The sequence below is a fragment of the Phocoena phocoena genome, chromosome 2 (genome assembly GCF_963924675.1).
Source record: "Phocoena phocoena chromosome 2, mPhoPho1.1, whole genome shotgun sequence".
Classification (NCBI taxonomy): domain Eukaryota; kingdom Metazoa; phylum Chordata; class Mammalia; order Artiodactyla; family Phocoenidae; genus Phocoena; species Phocoena phocoena.
The window spans coordinates 9206401-9232872 of NC_089220.1; the positions used below are offsets into that span (position 1 = coordinate 9206401).

A 26472-nucleotide genomic window follows, 5' to 3' on the forward strand; every position below is an offset into this window, starting at 1 on the left:
TCTGTGATAGCTCTTTGGTAATCTTCCAGGTTTGGGGAGTCTAACAGCCAGAGTCTGACAGATCAGTCTAAAACCCAACTTACTTTCGTATTTAACTTATTCTGGATTGGGAAATGATGTTACCTTAAATCTAGTGTGAAAAAATTTTTCACTTTAAAAAAAAATCATTTCTGATCCCTTAAATGTGTCCCAAGATGCCAGAAAATAAGTAATGCTTTGCTTGTAATTTTTAATGCCGAGTGATTTAGGGATTTTAGTGAAAGAGTTTTGACATCTTTGGAGGGATGTTGGCACAAACTCACAGCCGTAAGATCCCATTACGGAGGCTCAGAATGGCAACAGGACTCCAGAAGGGGATTCGTTTGGTCACTTTGGTTATTAAAGAAGCCAGCGCCTTCATCTTGAAGGCTGTGATTTGTCTGTGGGTGCTTCTGTAAAATAGAAAGGCACTTGGATTTTTCAAGTCATATTCAGTTGAAAACGTCATGTGTTCATGCGTCTCGAGTTTTGTGAGGTGTTATCGTCATCTTCAGCCTGGCCTGGATTAAGCGTGCTCAGAGTATTGTCAGAAATGACAGTTGTCCCTTAATTTTACTACATTGTTTTCTTTGGAAGATTTCTTAGAATTGCTATCCTTGGTGGATTTTTTTTCAGGTACTTAGGAAATTTCGAGCACATGAAACCAACCTGCTTATTGCAACAAGTATTGTGGAGGAGGGTGTTGACATACCGAAATGCAACTTGGTGGTTCGTTTTGATCTGCCCACAGAGTATCGATCCTATGTTCAATCTAAGGGAAGAGCGAGGGCACCGATCTCTAATTATGTAATGTTAGCAGATACAGACAAAATAAAAAGTTTTGAAGAGGACCTTAAAACATACAAAGCTATTGAAAAGGTAAGATTCATGTGTTATCTTTCAGTTGTTTTTATGTGTTTAGAAATAGTTTTATCTTCAGAGACTAGTCTCAACAGAGCTGTGCAGTGTGTACACTATTAGAAAGTTGAGAGTAATTACACAGAGCCAGCAGTATTTTACAGGAAAATAGCAGTGAAAATGGTCATATGGATTATTGGGGAAGAAGACCTGGGAAGTGTACTGTTTATGTGGACAGTGTAGTAACAGTTGATTGCTTGAGATGCAGTGATTTGAGAGTGATGACATAGCCCCTATACTCATGAAAGACTGGGGATCACGTGTGTGTGTGTGTGTGTGTGTGTGTAGGTAGGTAGGTAGGTACAGTACCTTTTAAGCCTTGTTACCTGTATGGGGAACTTCTCCACATGATTGGAGCTGGAAAGGATTAATTAGGAGAAATTTTCAGCAGCAGGCACCTGTGGAGTATTGCAGTGTATTTAGGAGAGGTGTTTCATGTCAAGAGAGCTTTTTCTGTAGGTACAGAAGCAGACAACTGATGGCAGAAAAAGCATTTGTTTTCATAAGTTCTGTTTTTAAAATGTTCAGATCTTGAGAAACAAATGTTCCAAGTCAGTTGATACCGGTGAGACTGACATTGAGCCTGTTGTGGATGATGATGATGTGTTCCCACCATATGTGTTGAGGCCCGATGATGGTGGTCCACGAGTCACAATCAACACGGCCATCGGACACATCAATAGGTATGGCATCAAATCATTTGCACGGAAAGCCTGTGAGAATTGCGAGATTTAAGTCTAAACCTATAAGTATTGTGTTGTTTACCTTTTGCAAACAATCACCAATCTTTCTGCTTATGGCCTGTGATACTTTGATGAGAGAAGGAAAAGAAGTTGCCTTTTTTGGTTCATTGTTCTTTTTCGTCAGAAGGCAAAACCAGTGTTGCATAGTAATAAATGTTTAGTTCTCATTGACAAGGCTGACATAATGAAGGCATGCGTATTTTAATTAGATTGAAATTAATTTTGCAGGAAAATTAATTAACAGCTCTTCTTTTATAAATCTTGAAACTTGTTTTGTGTCATGAATGTTGGTGGATGTTGAATTTTCCATTAGCAGTAATGGAAGATTATGATAAATTAACCTTTTTTTTTGGGGGGTATGTTCTGTTTTACTTTGTCCTGAGTTGGTGATAACATTTCTAAGAACTAAGAAAAGCAGATACATAGCTAGATCATGTATCAGGATAAATTTTGTGCAGAGGCAAAATAAAGGAGCAGAAAACATAAGATTTTCTTTTTAACTTTTTATTTTGAAACAATTTTAGACTTTAAAATATTGCAAGAGTACTACAGAGAACTCACATATACCCTTCACCCAGAGAGACCCGTTCAAGTTTCATGAGAATGTTCTTGGAGTGAAAGGGTCCAGTCCAGGATCGTGGGTTGTACCCATTTTCCTCATCTCTCTGGTCTCCTTCAACCTGGAACCATTCTTCAGTCTTTCCTTGACTTTAATGACCTTGAAACTTTGGAAGATGACAGGCCAGTCATTTCTCAATTTGGGTTTATTTGATATTTTCTCCTGATTAGACCCAGGTTATGTGTTTTCGGCCAGCGTATCATGGAAGTGATGCTGCGTTCCTTTCATTCTCTCTAACGGGGTCCCTCAGTGTTTATTTGTCCTCTTATTATGGTGGTGACTTTGATCACTTACGTAAGGTCTGCCAGCTTTCTCTACTGTAAAGTTGCCTTTCCCCCTTTATAATTAGTGACTGTTTCATGGGGAGGTATTTTGAGATGATATGAAATTTATTCCTCTTCCCAGTTTCACCCATCAGCGTCAGTACTCCATTGATATTTCTTGCCTGAATTGATTATTTCTGTGATGTCTGCAAAATGGTGATTTTCCGATTGCACTAGTCTTTCTGGTATTTGTTGTCGTTTTACTGTGAGGAAGAGCTTTCTCTTCTCTCTGTTTATTTGTTCCTTTTATTTTTTTATCCAGTGTGAACTAATGGGCTTCTGTTTTATTCAGTCATTTATAGTCTTTTGCTGTCATTTATTTTGTTGTTAAAATTGTGTAAAATTTGGCTGGTGGGGGCCCCTTCGTTCTAGCTTCTATGTCTTTTTAACATGTCACCATTATTCTTTGAACATTTCTGTATTTTATGGCACACTAAGATGTTCTAGACTCATAATTTCCCTGCCCCAGCCTAGATATTGGCTATTTCTCCAAAAGGTCCTGGTTCCTTTTAGTGGAGAATGAGTTGTGTTTAGAAACCAAGATCTGTGCACTAGGTGTGTTCATTGCCTCTGGAGTATTACTGCTACCAGGCTGTTTAGTAGATGGAGCTAGAAAATGTTTATACCTATTCACGTACACGTGTATATAAACATTTATATAAATACACGTTTGTAATTATTTCTGTACCTGACTACCTGTCTGTTGTTAACTCCATTTTTTAGCATGACACCAGAGGGTTTATTCTAGCTTCCCTTTTTTCCATCTTTGTTCCTGGCTTTTTTAATAGTGAGGAATCTGATTCCCATTGTCCTCAAAGTAATTACTTGACTGTTCAGTCTCCCTATATGTAGCAGTCTGCAGGGCTGCCACCACGTTTAGGTGCCCTTATTGCACAGGTCCTGACCTTGCAGGGTTGCTGCCCATTCCGCTGCCCTCCTTGCGTGTGTCCTGACCCCCACTGGGTTGGCTTCCTGTCCCAGCACCCTCCTGACTTGGGCCCCAGCTCCCTCGAGGCTGGCTTCTTGTCCCGCTTGCAGTGCTCTCCTTGTGCTGCTGCTGGGTGGCCGTCTTGTTCTGCTGCCCTCCTTTGTGTGAACACTGGGCCCGCTTCTGATGCCGTCCTTGCATAGACCCCAGCGGTTGTGGGCAAATGTAAGGTCATTAAGGACCAAACACTGCCAGTCATTCCCTTAACGGGCTCTGAGCAGTACTTTCTGCACAGTCCAGTCGTAGCACTAGACGCGTATGGCTATTTATATTCAAATTTCAATTTAGTTCCTTCGCTGCCCTTGCCACATTGCACGTGCTCAGTGGCCTCCCTGTCAGACAGCACAGATACAGAAAGAACATCATTGCAGAATGTTCCATTATGGATATAAATGTACTGTTCCATCTTATTGAAAGTTTGAAGCAGTGAAGCTCAGGCTCCACATACAAACACCAATCCAGTAGAGGGCAAGAGGGGCATAAAAAAATCAAACTTTAGAATGTGAATATCAGTAAAAAATTCTTCCTCTGTTTCTCAGTTGTAGACTCAGCATCCGAATTTCTTTTTCTTCACAGATACTGTGCTAGATTACCAAGTGATCCGTTTACTCACCTGGCTCCTAAATGTAGAACCCGAGAGTTGCCTGATGGTACATTTTATTCAACTCTTTACCTGCCGATTAACTCACCTCTTCGAGCCTCCATTGTTGTAAGTTTAGAAAAAGAAATGATTGTGCCTTAAAATATGTCATTGATAGATTTGTTTTCAGCTTCTCTAAGGCTATGCAAGTTACAGGTAAATTTGGCTTTAAATCTACTTTAAAAAGTAAATTTGTAAATCTCTTTTGTAGTCAACTGTATGTTCCAATCTTCAATAGACTGTATAATTCGTAGACTCCCAGAATTAGATTAGATGACCCCTGAAGTTTCCTTTAAGATCTTACTACTGTAAACATTTCTGGCAGAATCATTGATCTGTGGCTTAGATACCTACAGTGACACAGAATCCATTAAATGCATCTGGGTTGTCGTTGACTTGAAAATCAGCCTTTGTGTAACTGCTGTCCTTAGTCTCAATACTGATATATTAAATTCTTACTAAAATTTAAATTCATCAAAATTGTAAAATCTTAGTTATAACTATGTAGGTTTTACTGAGCAGGCTTTTTTTTTTAAAAATTAATTAATTAATTAATTTTTGGCTGTGTTGGGTCTTCGTTGCTGTGCATGGGCTTTCTCTAGTTGCCGCGAGTGGGGGCTTCTCTTGTTGCAGAGCACGGGCTCTAGGCGCATGGGCTTCAGTAGTTGTGGCACGCGGGCTTGGAAGTTGTGGCTCGCAGGCTGTAGAGCACAGGCTCAGTAGTTGTGGAGCACGGGCTTAGTTGCTCCGCAGCATGTGGGATCTTCCCGGCCCAGGGCTCGAACCTGTGTCCCCTGCCTTGGCAGGTGGATTCTTAACCACTGTGCCACCTGGGAAGCCCTGGGCAGGATTTTTAAAGATGGCTCTTCAAATTATGGAGATTAGGATTTTTTTAAACTTGCTGACGTTTTTCAAAACGAAACTTTGTTCTGGTAAATTCAACTTTAAAGATCTCGGGGTAGAGGTTTAATATATGTTTTACGCACTAATGATAATACAGCTTCTTGCATATATAATGGGCACATTTTTTGTTACTTTCAGGGTCCCCCAATGAGCTGTATACGATTGGCTGAAAGAGTCGTAGCTCTCATTTGCTGTGAAAAACTGCACAAAATTGGTAAGAGTGTTTGAAAGGCACGTGTAAATAAAAATAAAGTTAAAAACACTGTAGAACAAAAGCACATCAAGGGCTTCATAGGTGCCCAAGGATTATGCGGGCTGTGAGCCTGTTGCTCTTGGTGTGCTTCGGTGAAGACAGATGTAAGTATGGTGTAACTGAAGATCCCGTGTAAGGTGGAGGAGCTCTGTTTTCCACAGCTTAACAGCTACAATTTATTTGCTCCCGTTTCCTGACCTCTTTTCAGTATATAAATACCTAAAGGTCTTCTAGTAACTGTTGAATCATGAACATTTGTGTTTTGTGTTTTAATGTATCGGTCTCAAATTAGTCTATGTTAGTGTACAAATTAAAACTTTTTTATTTTAATGGGAAGACTCGTTTTCCAGTGGCATTTGTAAGCGGATGACATGTGCTATTTTTCTGTTCATGTTTTTATTTTTTAATCTTAGAACAGAATTTATAATCCTGATCATATTGAATATACAAATGTCAAAATAGACTGCTTTAAGTATCACATCTGATAACTTGCGTATTATTAAAAGCACAGATGCTTTAGTTTTCATGACTTTTCCAGTTGCTTCCTAACATAGTGCTGTTCTGGATTATTCACTGATGAGTCAGAGAGGCAAAATCAGGATTGTTTGTTAATTCTCTTTACATTTCTCAGGCGAACTGGATGACCATTTGATGCCAGTTGGGAAAGAGACTGTTAAATACGAAGAAGAGCTTGATTTACATGACGAAGAAGAGACCAGTGTTCCAGGAAGACCAGGCTCCACAAAACGAAGACAGTGCTACCCAAAAGCGGTTAGTATTGGTTAGAACCAAGTAAAAATCTAGCCTTTCTGACTTTATTTCTTGCTATATCAAGTCTAGGTTCCTTTGCTTGGCTTCCAAAACCCTTGTAATTTAGCCCACTCTGGATCTCAGCTCGTTGCCCTCCCTCGTTCACAGCTTCTCTCAGATCAGCCCCTTCGCTGTCATGTGGACACTGTGTACTCTTTCTCATTTCAGACATTGCTTTTGTTTTTCTTCTCAAAAGGATTCCTGGACTCATCTATCAGATTCTTTTTTCTTATTGGCTTTTTATTTTTTATTTATTTTTTTAACATCTTTATTGGGGTATAATTGCTTTACAATGGTGTGTTAGTTTCTGCTTTATAACAGAGTGAATCAGTTATACATATACATATGTTCCCATATCTCCTCCCTCTTGCATCTTCCTCCCTCCCACCCTCCCCATCCCACCCCTCCAGGCGGTCACAAAGCACTGAGCTGATCTCCCTGTGCTATGGGGCTGCTTCCCACTAGCTATCTACCTTATGTTTGGTAGTGTATATATGTCCATGCCTCTCTCGCGCGTTGTCACAGCTCACCCTTCCCCCTCCCCGTATCCTCAAGTCCGTTCTCCAGTAGGTCTGTGCCTTTATTCCTTTCTTACCCCTAGGTTCTTCATGACACTTTTTTTTTTTCTTAAATTCCATATATATGTGTTAGCATACGGTATTTGTCTTTCTCTTTCTGACTTACTTCACTCTGTATGACAGACTCTGGGTCTATCCACCTCATTACAAATAGCTCAATTTCATCTATCAGATTCTATCCAGAGTGTGTTAATTTCATTTAAAGGGACTTTCTTTGTTTCATTCACTTTTGTGTCAAGGTTCTTGCTTTACCTTATGTTCGGAGCTAAAACATAGAGGGTGTGTATGATAAAACAGGCAAGTGCCCATCCAGATGAGGGGCACACCAGCAGGTGCAAGCACAGTTACTTGTCGGGAGTTAGGATGTGGCTAGACTGGAGTTAAAATTAGTTTTTCCAATGTATTGTGTCTAGCTGGATCTGTGGCATAGTTCTAGCTGTAACCATACTGGGCTGAAACACTTATTTAAAAAATATTTGTCAATATTTTTACCTTATAAAAACCCCAAACAGAAGCAAAAATTTGCTGTGTACTTTGATCTTGGCCTAAACGTATGATTTTTTTGTTTTATTTTTTTGTTTTATTGAGTTTTTACTTTTTTAAAAAGTTTGCACCCAGCTAAGCATTTTCAAGATTCAAAATCCTGTCAGTTTTTCAAAAATCATGAATTAAGTTATCCGATTTTCTGAAATGCTTATTTCCTCATAACCAGTTTTCCTGCTCTAACATTTATCCTAGTGATTACTGGACTGGTTTCATATGACATCATATGTTATCACCAATAAGTGTTTTGAGAAGCATAGTACTGCTTTGCATCCTGTTTAATTAATAGGTGCATTCTGTATTATCTGATATTCTATTAACTATAACTATCCCATAGCCAGCATTTCTGTACCTTTTAACTGTGGGCATAATTACTTATGTTATTGAGCCTCAGAAACTGCAAGACTATTGGGTGAGGTTGTATGATTATTGAAAGTTCAGAAGCAATCTTAGTTTAAGTCATGGTTTACTCCTTCAATGAGGTGGCCATTAAAAATGATACTGATTTGTATTGACCCTGAAAGATGTTCTCACTGTAGTAACTGGAGATAAAAATCAGGTTATGATACAGTCTTTTTTTTGTGATTCCATTTGTAGTGAAAAATATGTATGTGTGTATGTTTATATACATTTATTCTGGAATGTATACATTTATTCCAGAAAAAGTCTGGAAGATGATACAGTATGTCACAGTGTTAATAAAGGTCATCTTTGAGTTTCAGGATACATGGGATTTAAAAAATTTGGCTACCTTGATTTTCTGCTAGTCTACAAGTGAGTAAAGGCTAAGAAACCCAAGAAAGAAAAGAGTTTGTTCTCTAGTCAAAAGGAATAGATCAAATGCACAGTATTGTGTTGAAAGACCCTGCAGTGTTTGACGGTTTTATATACTTTTGCAGACCCAGAAGTGCCGACTCTCCAGTGAGGTTAAGAAATTGGGAGGTCTCCTGCCTTGGATATTTTCTCAGTTTTCTCTCATCAGCTTTTAGTAAAGCCAGGAATAAGTTTGTTATCTTGCCGACATCTGGAAAAGAGGTTAATACACTTGAACTTGATGCTTAATTTTTCTTCCCAATCCCAGATTCCAGAATGTTTGAGGGATAGCTACCCCAAGCCCGATCAGCCTTGTTACCTGTATGTGATAGGAATGGTTCTAACGACACCTTTACCTGATGAACTCAACTTTAGAAGGCGGAAGCTTTATCCCCCTGAGGATACCACAAGATGCTTTGGAATACTGACAGCCAAACCCATACCTCAGGTAGACATTTCATAATAACTGTTTATGTTGAACTGTCTTGTTCTTTTTTAAAAAAAGGAAAAGCTACTTTAACTATCTTTTGTTACCTCAGAATGTTTAATATTTTAAAATTAAGGTATCTCTTCTGTTCCCCTGATACAAAGCACCATTCCTTTTCTGAAGTTAAATGTTTGTAATGGACTGAAACATCTGCTAACCTTGGGGGTGCATTATTTTTCTTTTTGTTAAGATTCCGCACTTTCCTGTGTACACACGCTCTGGAGAGGTTACCATATCTATTGAGTTGAAGAAGTCTGGTTTCACGTTATCTCTACAAATGCTTGAGTTGATTACAAGACTTCACCAGTATATATTCTCACATATTCTTCGGCTTGAAAAACCTGCACTAGAATTTAAACCCACAGACGCTGACTCAGCATACTGTGTTCTACCTCTTAATGTTGGTAAGAAGGACCCAGACTCTAAAGTGTTTCTGTATACTAGCTTAAAAATGAAACTGTTGCTTAATGAGCTTATTGTATAAACTACAGGAATATCTTTGATAACTCTGAATTAGACACATGTAATGAATATATAGCTTGAGTAAGGATCTTACCTGTATTATTGTATTTTAACAAGCTAAAGGGTCTTTTTCTTCCCTAAGTTAATGACTCCAGCACTTTGGACATTGACTTTAAATTCATGGAAGATATCGAGAAATCCGAAGCTCGCATAGGCATTCCCAGTACAAAGTATTCAAAAGAAACTCCCTTTGTTTTTAAATTAGAAGATTACCAAGATGCAGTTATCATTCCAAGGTAAGACTTTAAGAGGAAGGCTAAGTGGTGGTGATACTTCGTTTCAGAAGATTCCCTTGTTCATATGGGGAATGTAAGTGACCTGTGACTTTGGCATTGATGTTACTAGTAGAAAATATAGGTGTCTCTCCATGGTGGACCTGTTCTCTTCAGTTTACTTACTTAGAAAACAAAAACAAAACCCAAAACACTGTTGATGAAGGGATTTGACTTTGTGAAGGTCAGATCTTCTGAATGATGTTGGTAGTCTTTCTTCGTAGAAGCTCCATCCTTTTAATCCCCAAAGTCTTAAAGAATTTGGGTGTAAATAATGGTTTATTAGAATTGTTAAAATGCATAGTGTTATTAAGTGCAGTGAAAACAGTAAATTACTATGCTTTGTTTCTTATTTTGTAAAAATTTAGGGGATGGAGTTTTTGATCAATAAAATTAAACATTGCACTTTTTAAAGAATTAAAGTACTGGCTGCAGTTCAGTCTTTGGTTTTTGTTTTTGTTTTCTTTTTTCTTTGTGTACTTCAAAGCCATATTTTAAATGTTAGCTAACACCAACCTATCAGTATCATAAATGCCGCAGTAATACATTTTATGTGGCGAGTGTCTTTCATGTTTAGCGTTAGGAATATACACAGTATTTACTTGGTTGTTGAGATATTGAAAGTTTTCTATACTATTTATACTGATGAAATTAAGAGATACTTAAAGGTGCCATTTAGCTTTCATGTGTTATCAAAGTATAGATATTTAGAACAAGGACAGTAGTAAAATAGGGGAAGGGGGAGAGTCAGTTTTTACTTGATATAAATGTAGTTCTTCTCGTCTTAAATTCACTTGAAATGTATTATTTAGAATTGAAGTTTCTTTAATGTTACTTATTTTTAACCTTTTCGAACTCTTTAAAATCAAATAATTTGCATTAATGCATATTAAAAGCAGTTGTGTCTTGAGAATAGTTGATTTAAACCAGAAAGTCACTGATTGTTTTTCCTTTTTAGATACCGCAATTTTGATCAGCCTCATCGATTTTATGTAGCTGATGTGTACACTGATCTTACCCCCCTGAGTAAATTTCCTTCCCCTGAATATGAAACTTTTGCAGAATATTATAAAACAAAGTATAACCTTGACCTGACCAATCTCAACCAGCCGCTGCTGGATGTGGACCACACATCTTCAAGGTAAAGGAGCTCTAGAAATGACGTTTTGATTTTACTTGTGGCATTATTTCCAGAGGTCAGTAGGCAGATGTGGAGGTTCACAGTCCACACAGCCCACCTGTATGTGGGCTCTGAACTCAGGAGGTCCTTTGCACACAGAGTTGCCCAGAGTGTGGCCCAGCGGTCTGCAGTTTAAATGAGCTCTTCAGGTGACTTGTAGACACACTGAAGTTTTAGAACCACTGTGAGAGTGTACTTGTTTTTGTCTGTTTGATCAAATTATTTTGAAATTTCTATAGACTGAATCTTCTGACACCTCGCCATTTGAATCAGAAGGGGAAAGCTCTTCCTCTAAGCAGTGCTGAAAAGAGGAAAGCCAAATGGGAAAGTCTGCAGAATAAACAGGTAGTGAGTTAATTGTGACTAGCATAACTTAATGTTTTGAAAGATAAGTTTGAATTTTATTTTATCAAGTGAATTGAGTGATTCGTGAGGTTTCTGGAAGTTGCCCAACCCTTAGGTTTTGTTTGGCTTTAATTAATATGATGTATTGACTTCCATTTGAATGTCTTTTTGGTAAGTGTGAGAGGTTTGGCTTTTATACTTGATCCACTGATAGCAATTATATCATGAAATCATCCATGTAAATCCTAGGATAAATCCCATTTTCCTTAAAGGGTTATTTTAAAGAATATTTTTAAGATTTTTTGCTAGTGTTTTTGATTTTTGTCTTTCTTCGTTAGTGAAATTGGCCTTAAGTTTTATTTTTTCTTCTCTTGTGTGTCTGCTCTCTATTTGTCTATCCACAATTTATATTTATCCACATTTTTGCTTACTCAAAGATACTGGTTCCAGAACTCTGTGCTATACATCCAATTCCAGCATCACTGTGGAGAAAAGCGGTTTGTCTCCCCAGCATACTTTATCGCCTTCACTGCCTTTTGACCGCAGAGGAGCTAAGGGCGCAGACAGCCGGCGACGCTGGTGTGGGAGTGAGGTCACTGCCCGCGGATTTTAGGTACGCCTGTGCTGTGGGCCAGGAAGAGCTCGGCTCGTGAGGTCCTGCTGGCAGAGGAGCAGAATTAAGTTCACATTTTAATTGTATGTAGAATAATTTTTAAAAGATTAGAAAGAAAACGTGGATGCCTATCTAATACGTGAAATAAATGCATCGCTTGACTCATAAGTGAAAATCTATACATTGGGTCAATGAGTCTAACATTCTTGGGAAGTTACAGCTGGAGAGGAGAGCCTGAGGTCAAAAACAGTCATTCCCCCTTCAGAGATGGCAGTTAAAGTGAAAATGAAAACAGTTGTTTGCCACTGCTGACATTTTAAGACGCTTCCTTTTTTTATAACATCAAATGTACATGAAAGAGCAGCTGCCTCTGTGTGGTCTTTGTCTTCATTATTTTCTTCTCATCTGTCAGGACTCTGCATTCTAAAGAAATCAGCCAGTTGGCAAGACCAAGATGGTTCAGGAAATGAGGAACTTTATAATAGCAGTGATCACGCCTGCATTTATTGAGTACTTACTGCAGCGTCAGACACTGGCTTAAATGCTGTAGCTCATGTCAGGTGATTTCATTGTTAGGATCCTGTGGTGTAAGAGGTGTTAGTTCCTCTTCCAGGTGTGGAAGCTGAGGTACGGAGACATGAAGTAAGTTATCCCAGGTTACCCAGCTAGTTACCTTGTTGGCCTCGGGTCCCAGCCCTCGCAGTCGGTGGCTCTAGGTCCCGTAGGCTGGCCCCAGGCTTCACGAGCTAAGCCCTACAGCGTGCAGAGACCCATGTCCCACTTGATGGTTTACACTGTGCAGAGTTCCAGGTGTGTTGATTTCTGCCTTGGAGACTTACTTATCTTCTAAGGTAGGAGTATATTTATAGGGATCTTCATTTATTTAATTTTTACTCAAATTGCTCTTGCTCTAAGCCTAGCCTTTTTGAAGGATCTGATGAAAAGCTATAAAAATGTCTTTGCAGATACCCCAACTTGGACTTCGGGTGGAAAAAATCTATTGACAGCAAGTCTTTCATCTCAGTCGCTAACTCCTCTTCAGCTGAAAATGAGAATCCCTGTAAGCTCAGCACAGTCGTCGTCCTTGAAAACGCTGCGCGCCAAGGTGCTAACAGAACCTCCTGTCTAGAAAGTCACGACCACGTGCCTGTGAACTGCAGAACGCTGTTCGAGTCACCTGGTAAGCTCCAAATCGAAGTTTCAACAGATCTGACAGCAATTAATGGTCTTTCTTACAATAAAAATCTCGCCAATGGCAGTTACGATTTAGCTAACAGAGACTTTTGCCAAGGAAACCATCTGAATTACTACAAGCAGGAAATACCTGTACAACCAACTACCTCATATCCCGTTCAGAATTTATACAATTATGAGAACCAGCCCAAGCCCAGCGATGAATGTACTCTACTGAGTAATAAATACCTTGATGGAAATGCTAACAAATCTACCTCAGATGGAAGTCCCACGATGGCCGCCGTGCCTGGTACTACAGAGACTGGTAAGGCGCTCACGGACAGGACGGCTTCTGAGCAGAACCCTTCTCCCGGGTACTCCTCGAGAACGCTTGGCCCAAACCCTGGACTTATTCTTCAGGCTTTGACCCTTTCAAATGCTAGTGATGGATTTAACCTGGAGCGGCTCGAAATGCTTGGCGACTCCTTTCTAAAGCATGCCATCACCACGTATCTCTTTTGCACTTATCCCGATGCTCACGAGGGCCGCCTTTCCTATATGAGAAGCAAAAAGGTAAGAAAGCGTCCTTTGATTTTGAGCAGTTGTATTACTCAGCGTGCATAGAAGTGGTCTCAAGCATCGGATAAATTTCAGAGGATGAGGAAAGTGTTACCGCAGGGATTGCCACACCCGACAGGGCAGCTGGAGCCTCCTCTGTACCCCCGTGGGAGTGACACTAAATTTAGCGTGGAATTAAGATTGAGGGAAGAAAAGTAACGAAGATAAATATTTAAATGATGATAAAAGAGATGTCACAAGGCGCCATGCACCTGCTTGACAAGTAACACACAAAACTGCTAAGCGCTCAGAAGGAAGGAATATCACTTGTGATCAGGGGAGGCGTTAACAGAAGAGGTGCGTTTGTAGTGTGTAAACAGGGAACATATGGCAGAGCGTGTCAGGACTCGGTGAATAAACTGTGGGGAAAGTGTGGAAAGATCCGAGAAAAGACTTAAAAAGGCGGGTGGGCTGAAGCTGTACTATGGAGGATCTTCAGTGCCAGGCCAAAGAGTCGGCACTGTTTTGAATGAGGTGCATGTTGAGGGTACTTCTTGTGTAAGGGACTATTAATATTAATACGGTAGTTTTAAATGGTCAGGCTGGAAGCAGAATGCGGCATGAGTTGAAAAGCAAAACTAACCAAGCTGAGTGATCATTTGGGCCTTTGGAGAAGTCTAAGCTTAAGTGGAAAATGAGACAGATGTAGAGTCTGGCAGCAAGGAAAGCACTGAGGGGAGTGAGATTTCAGAGGCGATGAGGTTCTTAGCCGACACCTGCGAGTACTTACTCTAGCCAGACACTACCCTCGTCACCTTACATATATTAATTACCTGATTTAATTCTGTATACTTCTATTTATTTTATTTTTTTTGTGATTGTGTGTACTTCAGTCATCCCCATTTTATAGCTGAGGATACTGAGGCAGGAGAGATTACCTTGTTCAAGTTAACATGGCAAGTACGTGGCACGGCCTAGACAGTCTGGCTTTAGAGACCTTGCTCTTGACCACTACGCTGACCTCCCTCTGAAGTTGTCTGTAACACTAGGCACTGCACTGAGTGTTCTACACACCTGCTCTTTCCAGTCTTCTCAGCGTGCCCCTCAGCGGTAGATGACATGTCCCCATTTTGCAGTTGAGAAAACTCTTGCCTAGGGAGTTTCATTGGCTCGTGCAGGTCATCCAGCTAGTCTGGGATGGTCGGGAGCGTGACCGAGGCCAGAGCCCATAGCCTCGCCCACTCTTCTCTGCTGCCTCCCGGTAGAGAGGGTGACGCAGAACTAACGGCCATAGCGGCTGGGGCTGCTGACGGGGCTGGTGCTGAGGAAGACAGAAGTATAGGAGTAAGAGTTGGGGCTAGAGTTTTTAGACCTCATGGCCTAGGAAGTGGAATGTTCAGGTAATTAAGAATTTAGGACTTAGGTGCAGTCTGGGGAAACAGTCTTCGTGAGAGTGATAATTGAGAACAAATGAGATTTCCCAGGGGTGGCTGCAGGAAGCAAGTATCAGAGGCTGAGAATGAGCACAAAGCAACAGCACACTCCTAGGTAAGAAGGGAATTCTTTTCCTTTTTGAAAGTTCATCCATCATCTTCTCAGAAAGCTCTGACTCCTTACATGCTGCAGAAATCCCTGTCGCTCCCGCAGCACGGTGGTGAAGACCCTTTCAGGGTGCCCCCCGCCCCCAAGGGTCCTGGCCGGGCTGCCGCCCCTGGCTGTCCTTCGCGGGACCTGCGCACACACCTGCTGTCGTTCCTTCCCCGCTGCTCGCCCCGTTTCTGCGGGCTGAGCTCTGCCTGCCCCACCTTGTGCCTCACGTGGGCCCTTACTGAGCTCTTCTTCCTTTTCCACCCGGCGGACCATTTCTGCTGACTTTGAATGTGATTTCTGTCCCTTTCACGCCCCTGTCGTACTTTACCCTCTTGTTGGCATCTGTGATGCTGTGTTCCCATGGTGTGGAAAGGGAAGCCAGCGTGTACTTAAGCCGTGCAGGCGGCGTGGGAAAGGGCTTCGGCCCAGAGTGAGCGTCATGGGGGGCTCCCGGCCCAGCCTGCGGGCTCCAGGGACCGCTCCTCTGCCTCGCTGCCCGCCAGCGCCTCTCCGACGTGGGTGCTTGTTCAGGGATATTGAGTTACGTGGAAAAAGGGCTCATGAAGTACTTAAATAAAAAGGAACCCAGTTTTTAGAAAATGAAAATGAGATTGACCGTTCTAGACCTTGGTTTCCAAGTAAAAATGAGATGGAAACATGGATTTGAGTAAATTAAGGAGGAGATGGAGGCCTTAGGAGAAACAGACTAGAGGGTAGACAGTAAAGCTGTTTTATTGATGACAGTAAACATGGAGCTTTTCTTTATTGCCTTTTGCTCTATTTTAAAATGGTTGAACAAAACATCTTGAAATGCCATCCAAAACTAAGGAATAATATTTGAGAAAGCATTGCCGTCGAAATCATATTCATAGCTTAGGTTCTAGGAACATAAAATTATTTTAGCTCAGTTCAGTGCCAATTTTCACTTTATAGCTAGAGTTTATGGTATTTCCTCCTTTTATTTCATTGAGAATATTGTGACATCTTGGACCTAATGTGGAATTGCACTCTTTTCTATTTTGATAGTCCCAATTAACAGTTTGAATTTTATATCATCAGATTACATGAGAATTTAATATTTCCTATCATGAAGAGGTAGAGAAACTATACAGTCTGAATAATTGATGACCAGTTATGGAATATGAAGAATATTTAGCTAAAAAATTATGTTAATGCCTTATGTGAATTTCAGCAGTGACTGTTCATGGATAAGTATCTTATAAATTTTTTCTGCTAAAGGTCAGCAACTGTAATCTGTATCGGCTTGGAAAAAAGAAGGGGCTGCCCAGCCGCATGGTGGTGTCAATATTTGATCCCCCTGTGAATTGGCTTCCTCCTGGTTATGTAGTAAATCAAGACAAAAGTAACACAGAGAAATGGGAAAAAGATGAAATAGTAAGTTTTTGGTAACTGGATGGATTTATTTTCTGGTGAGGGGCAGAGTCTTGTTCTATTAATTTTTTGTTTCTTTTCCCTGGTGTGTTTATAGTAGAGTAGAAATTCAATATATTGAATGAATTCCTTTAAACAGATGTCTTTTCATGAATTTAGAAGTGTTGTAATTTTGACGGAGAACAATTTCTGTGATCTTCCTTTTCCAAAGGCAATAGAGTATCTGATGCTGTGACTCCAAAAAAAAAAAGCAAAGCTCTGTAACGTTTCACTTTAATATTACGTATTACGATTTATTGTAGATCCTTAGCTCCGTTCAGTGAAATGACTTTTCAGTGACCTATGATCTCCGATCTGTATGTGTAGTAATTTCAGTAAAATTTTGCTTTTGCAGCTCAGGGCTTTTTCAGGACTATTTCTCCTCTTGTGACCTTAAAAAAAAATACATAAAGGTAGTTTTCTGGAAATAGTTTAAGATCTTGCCAATGACTTTAAGTCTCCAAACGTTAGCTGCAGCTGCTTCATTTTGTCCTGTCTCGAAGGCCACCAGAGGGCACCTCGGAGGGCCTTGCGAGCCGGAGAGCTGTGGAAGCAGCCTGTCCAGTGTGGTTAGCTGGGAGGCCATCTCGCGGGCAGTTTCGTTTTTCAGGCATTTATTTTGCACTAATGATAAACTGGCTCGTTGTTACTTCATTTCCAGGTAGCATGCTCTGTGACTCTGTTTTGATTTTTACTTACTCATTGAGTATATTTTTAACTCGTGCAGTATTCGACTTACTACAGAAATTGAACTTATCTGGAAAAGCATTAAGAGAATATTTTAATGCAAGTTGGGTTAGAAAAATTATATATGTTATTAATTTAGAAATAGAACCTTAGAGGAAGATGTGTAAGATTTTGAGAACTTTAGAGGAAATATTGCATTTCTTTGCAAAACATTCCAGTAACACATATCCTGCCTTATAAATCCTGTTTCATAGTATCATTGGTTCTTTAAATAAAAAAAAAAAAATTAGCATAGAGGTGATGTTAGCGTGTCCTTTTAATTAAAAAAAATTTTTTTATTTTAAGATACAACATAAAGTTATTTTCCTTAACATTTCAAATGACCTGGCACTTTGGTTCTTAGAATACATTAAATACTGTTTATATTTTCATTTACTAATTTCTACTTCTTGAAATGGACCATTATATGATATTGGAAAGCATATGCTGGATCCATTCCTGTTCTACCTGCCTTGCTCCTCAGCAGATAGGTTTAAGTGAAAGCTTTGCACACAGATGCCGAAGGTGGGAATAACGCAGGTGGAAAGTGAACTTGAACTGTAAAAGGAGTTTCGTGCTGGTGGTTTTGCTTTTTTTTGTTTGTTTGTGTTTGTTTTTTTTGGGGGTATTTTTTTCGTTTTTTTTTTTTTTGAGAGCTTGAAATGCTCTTGGAAACCATTTAGTGAGGTAGACTCCCACTATTTTGCAGATAAAAAAAACCCAAAACCCAAAGGCACTAATGAACTTTGCCCAAGATCACACAGCTTGTTTGTTGATAAAACCCAGCCTTTGTTGTGAGTTTTGCCAGTGTCTGGTTATGATAGCATCTTACTAAAGATACATAAGGATTTTTTTAAATTACAAATATTATTTAGTCTTTATTTTTTTTTTTTAGTTGCAATTTGGCCTTTTTTTCCTAAGGACCAGCTAGTCAAAAACATCTCACGTTACCTTGGGAAAGTGTAATTTTTATTAGGTAATAGTCCCTAGAGGTGTCCACCGTTTTAGGTTTTTTCTTTTTTTGGTTTTCCTCCTTATTCTTGAAAAAAATTTGTAAACTTTTTAATTAAAATAGACAGATAGTGGTAGGTATATGGATGGCTTGGCTCATTGCACTTATTTCTTTTCAAACAAATGCACTGTTTGCATCTCTTTTGAGTCTGGCTTAAAATGAGAATATTTGCAGCATTTAAAAAAATGGTTGACAAAGTTTGAAAACCTTTTTATCAGAATACGCTGCAAAGTTGTCACTATTGAAATTGAAGCACACCCTCCTTGAAGCACTCCCTCCCGCCTTTCCCCCCCAAGTAAAGTCTTTTTTATTTATTTATTTATTTTTTTATTGAACAACAGAAATTTGGTATCTTTCTAGCATTGCAAAAAAGTTACATCATTACTGAATCCTGGCCCATTATTAAGGTTGTCATTCACAAATAAGCTTTTGCCAAAGAAATTGGAATTAGCAAAGATCTTCTGACAGAAATTGGATTGTTGTGTTTCCTGTTAGTCTAAATTGTCTTCTATTTTTGTCAGTTATGCTATAATCTGTTGCCCTGATTCCTCTAGCTCACCGAAAGGGAAAAGCATAATTCCTCAAATTCACAGCTTAGCTCACAGTGATCACTTTTAGTTTCCAAGCAAAGTAGTTTAGTTTTACATTGTAGCGAATGAGCTTTGAAGTGGAAATAGGGACCAAAACTTATTATTATGAAACCCCACTGTACATTTTTAATGTTATAAAGAAAATAATTCGATCTGTTTACATATTATTCTCTTATTTAATTGCAAAGATAACGCTTTTTCTACATCTGGAATTTAATTTTATTAATTTGAAAATCTTTTAAAAAAAATTTTAAAACTTTGTCAGCCAACTTGAAGCTCTCTGTGATCAGCATATGAGAGCTTTCCTTGTGTCTCCTGCTACAGTCAGAATTCTTAGCTGAAGTTTTGCCTTGTGGAGCTTAATTTTAAACTTTATATCCATGTATAAAATCCTTGACTTAAAGCTTCATACTGGATAAAGGTCATTTTATAACTCAGAAAATGAACATTCAAAGAACGTGTTTTACTTTGTTTATATGATTAAATAACTTATTTTATGTTAATTGAAAACAAATGGCCATGATTTGAAAGTTGCCTTTTAGTATTTGTGGTTGTCATTTGAAATTATCCATAACCCTTGCTTTTATTGAGTCTCAGGCCCTTTTAAAAACAGCAGCTATGTCTCCCCTCCTTCCCCATTCTCCCTCTTGCAGACAAAAGACTGCATGTTGGCTAATGGCAAGCTGGACGATGACTTCGAAGAGGAGGAGGAGGGGGGGGGCCTGACGTGGGGGGCTCCGAAGGAGGACGCCGACGACGAGGAGGACTTCCTGGAGTACGACCAGGAGCACATCAAGTTCATAGATAGCATGCTGATGGGATCCGGAGCTTTTGTCAAGAAAATCTCGCTTTCTGCTTTTTCAGCCACTGATTCCGCCTATGAATGGAAAATGCCCAAAAAGTCCTCCTTAGGTAGTATACCATTTTCATCAGATTTTGAGGATTTTGACTATAGCTCTTGGGATGCAATGTGCTATCTGGATCCTAGCAAAGCTGTTGAAGAGGATGACTTTGTGGTGGGGTTCTGGAATCCATCAGAAGAAAACTGTGGTGTTGACACAGGGAAACAGTCCATTTCTTACGACCTGCACACCGAGCAGTGCATTGCTGACAAAAGCATAGCCGACTGTGTGGAAGCCCTGCTGGGCTGCTATTTAACCAGCTGTGGCGAGAGGGCTGCTCAGCTTTTCCTCTGTTCGCTGGGGCTGAAGGTGCTCCCGGTAATTAAGAGGACTGATCGGGAAAAGGCCATGTGCCCGACCAGGGAGAATTTCACCAGCCAACAAAAGAACCTTTCAGGGAGCCGCGCTGCCGCCTCTGGAGCTGGCCCCCGCTCCTCTGTGTTGAAAGACGTGGAGTATGGGTGTTTGGAGATCCCACCGAGGTGCATGTTTGATCACCCAGATGCAGATAGGACACTGAGTCACCTTATCTCGGGGTTTGAAAATTTCGAAAAGAAAATCAACTACAGATTCAAGAATAAGGCTTACCTACTACAGGCTTTTACACACGCCTCCTACCACTACAACACTATCACTGGTAAGGAGCCCCAGACCAGAGCTCACTGCTCTGAAAATGAGACCTTGTGTTCATGGAGCTGTTCTGTAGAATAATGTAAAAAGAATAATCTATGCATGTACGTTAGAGTTCAGTGTGCACGGTGCGGGGAGGAAGCACAAGAAAGTGAAAGAAGCCTTTCTTTTTGGGAGCATGGACTGTTCCTTACCTTTGACAGCTGGGAGCAGAGCTATCTTAGCTCCTCGTGTCTCTGTCATTTGATATGCGGCATAATTAGACAGGTTCGGGCCTTAGTATTTCGGTGTGTTTTTGCCATTTTATGCTCCCCCGCCCTTGTCCTTCTGATGCCCGGTCACTGCTGCTTTTGGTTCTTGAATAATCTATTCGTGTATTCTGGATGTCTTTCCACATCTTTTTATTGTTCTTCCTGAACAAAAAGCCCCCTCCCTTTAAGGTCTTTTAAAATCTAAAGATGAACCGATTAAAAGAAACTCTTTCACAGGAAGGTTTCATTGCTCTGACTCTGCTGTCACCTTCTGCTCTGCGCTGTGCTCCGTGTTTTTTTTCCTCCTTTATTTAATAGGCTCCCGATCCATTCGATTAGAAGGGAGAATAGGCGCCTAAAACCAAAATCGGCTTCAGTTTTCGAAACAGCTAAAGTCTGTATTTTTTTTCTGTGTCAGAGTAATAAGCGCTTGAATTCAGAAAACCAAAGCCGAGTGTAAAGTTTGTGTGAGAAAAACAGGGTAGGCCAAGGTGATCAGAAAAACGGAAAGCCAAGAGCGAAAAATTAGCTGACTCTGGACCAGAAAGGCTGGTGGAACTAAAACCTGTTTTTCTTTGTGGAGAAGAAACGAGGCCTCCTTTTCTACCACGCTGTACTGGCAGGAGCCCTGGGTTCTAGTCTGCCTCGGGCCCTGCTTCTGAGCTCATCGGCTGTGCGGGGGCAGCTCACTATCTCTGTTCCCGCCTCAGTTTCCACAGTTGAACGACTTTTTTTTTTTTTAATTTTTATTGCTTTACGATGCTGTATTACTTTCTACTGTACAGCAAAATGAATCAGCTATACACACACACACACACACACACACACACACACAAAATGTGTGTATCTCCCCTCTCTTTTGGACTTCCTTCCCGTTTAGGTCACCACAGTGCATTAAGTAGAGTTCCCTGTGCTATGCAGTGTGTTCTCACTAGTTATCTATATTTATAGCAGTATCAATAGTGTATATGTGTCAGTCCCAATCTCCCAGTTCATCTCACCTGAACAGCTTCTTTTTAATCACTGTGAGATGATAGAGGTGTTGATCAGTGTCGATAACTTCTCACATTTTGACATCGATCATTTTTGCTTAAGGTCTTTGCTCGCCTCCACGACTCTCCTTTCTCAGCCTCTTGGTTTGTGTCTAATTCAACATTTTTCATTCAAGTTGAGAAGAAAACTGTCTTGTACTAACTGTCATCTTGTGTAGCAAATGTAACCCAGGAGTGGCGAGGCATGGTATCACTCCCGCACTTTCCAGAGTGTGAGTGGACAGTGTGCAGGGGTGACAGCAGAGTGTGGGGCAGGACTATGTGCAGGGTCTGGCGTTCGTTGCTAGGTGACGATGTGTGATGGAGCCTTTAGAATGGTGCCCCAGCACCTGCCTGGCCAGCACAGTGCCGGAGGAAAAGGGTTGAGTGATGATGATGGCACTTGGGAAATGCTTTTTCCTTAACGAGCATTAGTCTTTTGGCCACTTAAAAATTTTATGACCCCAATTTCTATGTAAGAAATATGCTTAATTTGTCATTAGAATTTAATTTCCAGAGGCTTCCGTATGATGTCAAATAATTTTGTCACTGAAGAATATATATGAAAATGAATCCCAATAAAAAGTCTTTTCAGTGTGTCTGGGGGATCGGTTCTTTATCTGAGTTATTATTTGAAAATTGTGTAAACGTTTTTGCCGGAGCTCAGGGCTTCACTTTGGATCTTCCCTCAGATTGTTACCAGCGCTTAGAATTCCTGGGAGATGCAATTTTGGACTACCTCATAACCAAGCACCTTTATGAAGACCCACGGCAGCACTCCCCAGGGGTCCTGACTGACCTGCGCTCGGCTCTGGTCAACAACACCATCTTTGCGTCATTGGCTGTGAAGTATGACTACCACAAGTACTTTAAAGCAGTTTCTCCTGAGCTCTTCCACGTCATCGATGATTTTGTGCAGTTTCAGCTCGAGAAGAATGAAATGCAAGGGATGGATTCTGAGGTTAGTGCCATTTTAAGATATGTTGAAGTCAGTGTTTAAAATAAGCCTTCCGACTAGGGTTCTCGACAGAGCTGTCTAGAGAGCCAGCCGAAGGCCGGGGTTGTGGTCCCCAGCACGCTCTGCGTTTTCCAGGGAGAAGTGAATGGGTCTCAGTCTTCAGAGAGGCCTTTTCAACTTGACCACTCATACTGTGGTCGTTCTGGCGAGGAGAGGGAGCCAGGGGGCTTTCAGCTGCTTCACCACCCCCAGTCCTTGATTCGGGCTCCAGGCGGTTAGGCACGCCAGAGAGGTGCAGCCCTCCCCCTGCCCCCAGAGGAGCTTTAACCTCAGTGAGAGCTCGGCGTGGTTGGTTCTGTCTTTCTTTGTGTTTAAAATAGGTCGGGAGTATTTGCTAATATCTCAGGTAAGCATCACAAATGTATATTCTGCTTCTACTGGAGATGGGAAGATCTCATTTAAAAACCAAACGTATACGTTTTTAGGGACTGGAATTTGAGAGGTTTCTACTGTAAGTTCAGCCACAGGTTCTTTGGTCGGCAGAGCTAACTCCATGTGTTCGTGAACTATTTTGAAATTTTGTAGGAAAGGATTTTGCTGAGATCTTTCCAGTCTCCTCTAACCCTTCACTAACATCCATCCACATACCTGGGTACCCAGGAGAGCACTTGCATTTCTTCTTCTCCTCATTCTGATTCCTTTGTTCTTCTTTCTGTAGATTTCTTGTAAGTCATGGAATTCATTCATAACTCTGGTAGCCATTTTAATTACTCTTTCTTTAATTTGTACCTTCCTGTTTTTTAATCGCACAAACCGTCGTTAGGGAGTAGTGCATTTCCTTGGCCTCCTGTGAGAGAAATGAAGAGCCTGGGTTTTGAGGTGTAGCCACGGGGCAGAAGGGTCAAGCATGTTGAACGGGATGGAGGATGTGCTGAAGGGGAATCAGTAGGCAGTGCCCTTCCTCTCCCCTTTCACCCTTGCACACGCTTCCAAGATTAATGGTCTGAGTTGGAGCACAGCTAGCAGTGAGACCAGGAATTAGAACCATCTCAGATATATTCAATATTATTTCTAGTCTCATTCTGTAGAAATATTTAAGCTTAGAAGTTGAGGAATTAGCTAAACCCAAAGTTCTCTTTTGATGACAGTTGGACATACTGGCTTTGTTAGTTTTTGTTCATTCTTTTCCTTCCCTTCATTTATATAAACATATGTATAGAAGTTACAAAAACCGATTGGGAATGTCATGGTCTGGCTTCTCTGACTTACTGTTTGATCTTAAGAAAGTCTCTCCACCTCTCTGGGCCCCAATTTCCTCATTTGTAAAAGGAGAGAATTAAACTTGATAAGTTTAAAAATTCCCATCTACAACAGTAAGTATCTTATTTTTTCCGGTAGTCAGCATCTACTATATAGAACTTTGTGTGGCTAAACCATCCATTTAGAAATTACTATCCCCTCTTCTTTTTATTTCTCTTTCACAAGTAATGTGTGTGTATTTTAGAAAATACAAATAACCAAAATTAACATTTTGTGATGTTTTATTGCTAATGTACATAGACATAAAGTTATGTACGATATAAAATGAAATTATAGCACGCACAGTGTACCATACCCTATTCTTTTCACTTAATATATTGTGGATGACTTTCCCCGATCGTTAATAATTGGGATTACAACTTTCAGTAGCTGCACGCTAGTGAGTATATGGCTATAATGTAATGCGTTTAAACAATCCTTTGCGACTGGGTGGTTAAGGTATTTTTTGTTAGGGTTTGTAATAAACGTGGATGTGGTAAATATACTTAAATATCCAGTTACCTCCTTAAGATGAATTCCTAGAGACGGAATTGCCACATCAAAGAATTATGAACTTTTAAAAGGCGTTTGATACATAGGTGAGTTTTTATTCTATTAATCTGAGTACCTACTGTGTGTCAGGTTCTCTGTCATAGTGAACATTTATTAAGTGGTTTCATAAAAGGGGAGCTTGGAGGAAAATATCTTCCAAATAGAATTTCCCTGTCGAAAAAGCGGCAGTTTACACTCCTCAGGGCAGTGCGCACCCTTGCTCGCGCTGCACCAGCGAGTGTTCTGCCTGCTCCTTGCCAAGCCGCCAGGGGCTAGCCCTGTTTCAGTGTGCATTCTGTGATTATGAGTGAAATATGAAACTTTTTTCCATCAATTTATTGCCTGTCTCCAGTTCGTGTTAGGGTTGTTTTTGTTTTTATTTGGAAGTAATCTTTTTTCCTTTGTTGACTATAGAATACTAAATAGGGAAGGGCTTTTTTTCTTTTTCTTTTTTTTTTTTTAAGGTAAGGTAACGTTTGTGAAGAACCTATTAACGGTGTGATTGGCATGTCATAAATGTTTGATGTTACCCTTGTTAAAGATATAGTAAGAGTCATATCCAAGAAAAGAAACACATCTCTGTAGACTGCCTTTCAAAGCGGCCTTTTTGCTTACGAGTCACTTTTCTCCCTATAACAGCTTAGGAGATCTGAGGAGGATGAAGAGAAGGAAGAGGATATTGAAGTTCCAAAGGCCATGGGGGATATTTTCGAGTCGCTTGCTGGTGCCATTTACATGGATAGCGGGATGTCGCTGGAGACGGTTTGGCAGGTGTACTACCCTATGATGCGGCCGCTGATAGGTACAGTTGCTCCCCTTCGAGAGAGGCAGAGTCACGGTTAAAAACAACTTCAGGGGTACTGATCACATTATTCTTTCATTTTGATTACAGAAAAATTTTCTGCAAATGTGCCCCGTTCCCCTGTGCGAGAATTGCTTGAAATGGAACCAGAAACCGCCAAATTTAGGTAAGCAAAAATATGCGTGGAAAACAGTTAACTTACTGAAAAACAAGGGGGAAGAGTTCTCGAAGATGCCATACACGAATGATTTTGAAAAATGCTTACCCTGGGACACGCTCTTATGCAGTTGCTGTTTGTAGCCCGATTGACTTCTTTTTGTTTTGTAAAGTAACGCTGAGTGAGAGAAAGAGCTGCAGCCCTGTCTGTTGGCAGTATGCAGCAGTCATAACGCATGTTTCCTTCGTGTGGTGTCAGCTTGTGTCGGGGGCTCTCAGCCTGAGAGTACATACTTGGTGCTGACTGACTATAATTATAAATACTTCTGACTTCTAATTCAAGCTGTTTGGCTTTGTTACAGCCCGGCTGAGAGAACTTACGATGGCAAGGTCAGAGTCACCGTGGAAGTAGTAGGAAAGGGGAAATTCAAAGGTGTTGGCCGAAGTTACAGGATTGCCAAATCTGCAGCGGCAAGAAGAGCCCTACGAAGCCTCAAAGCTAATCAACCTCAGGTTCCCAACAGCTGAAACCCCTTTTTAAAATTAAAAAAAAAAAAAAAAAAAAAAGCAAAAAAAAGCAGAATTAAGGTGGAAAATATTTAAGTTGAAAAGGATGATTTAAAACTGATAGTGAGTGGAACGAATTGAAGGCAGAATTTAAAGTTTGTTTGATAACAAGATAGGTTACAGAATAAAACATTTAACACATGTATAAAAATTTTGGAACTAACTGTAGTTTTAGTTTTTTGCGCAAACACAATCTTGTCTTCTTTCCTCACTTCTGCTTTGTTTAAATCACAAGAGTGCTTTACTGATGACATTTAGCAAGTGTTCAAAGAAATTATTGAGAGTTTTTGTTTTGTTTTGTTTCGTTTTAGTTTAATTCTGTCAGCTTTGCTTAGAGTTCGGAGGCCAAGGAGCTTAAACCTGGAATAGCCCCCAGGGTTCTGTTGAGAGCTCTTGACACCCGACGGTGTGTGTGGCAGTGCCAGTCCTGCATAGTTGATAAGCTGAGTGGAGCGATGCAGTTTGCGAGAGAAGTGTGCCAGTGTTGTCTTTCCTTTCCACATTATAGCGTGTAAGATGATGTTTCCTGGTCGCTGTTGCACTTGATAGTAAGGGACAGATTTTTAATTAGCATTGGCTGGCATGTTGGCAAATCACATTTTAGTTTTCTCATGCCATGTTGTCTTGCATAAAAGAGGTTCTTGCCTTAAGAGTAAAACCCTCATGGATATTCTTT

At 40.3% G+C, this 26472-nt stretch overlaps 1 protein-coding gene across 1 annotated transcript in view; it reads left to right on the forward strand.

Moving 5' to 3' along the window:
- Window positions 1–25959, forward strand: part of DICER1 (dicer 1, ribonuclease III) — a 40540-nt gene extending 14581 nt beyond the window's left edge. The window contains 18 exon segments of the mRNA XM_065871075.1: window positions 655–897; window positions 1465–1619; window positions 4186–4318; window positions 5291–5366; window positions 6037–6176; window positions 8418–8597; window positions 8827–9040; window positions 9241–9394; window positions 10389–10571; window positions 10850–10955; window positions 11393–11568; window positions 12534–13314; window positions 16129–16284; window positions 19302–20187; window positions 22155–22423; window positions 24911–25073; window positions 25164–25239; window positions 25592–25959. Of these exon segments, the coding sequence (XP_065727147.1) occupies window positions 655–897; window positions 1465–1619; window positions 4186–4318; window positions 5291–5366; window positions 6037–6176; window positions 8418–8597; window positions 8827–9040; window positions 9241–9394; window positions 10389–10571; window positions 10850–10955; window positions 11393–11568; window positions 12534–13314; window positions 16129–16284; window positions 19302–20187; window positions 22155–22423; window positions 24911–25073; window positions 25164–25239; window positions 25592–25757 (4257 nt within the window). The 3' untranslated portion in view covers window positions 25758–25959.
- The last annotated feature ends 513 nt before the right edge of the window (window positions 25960–26472 follow it).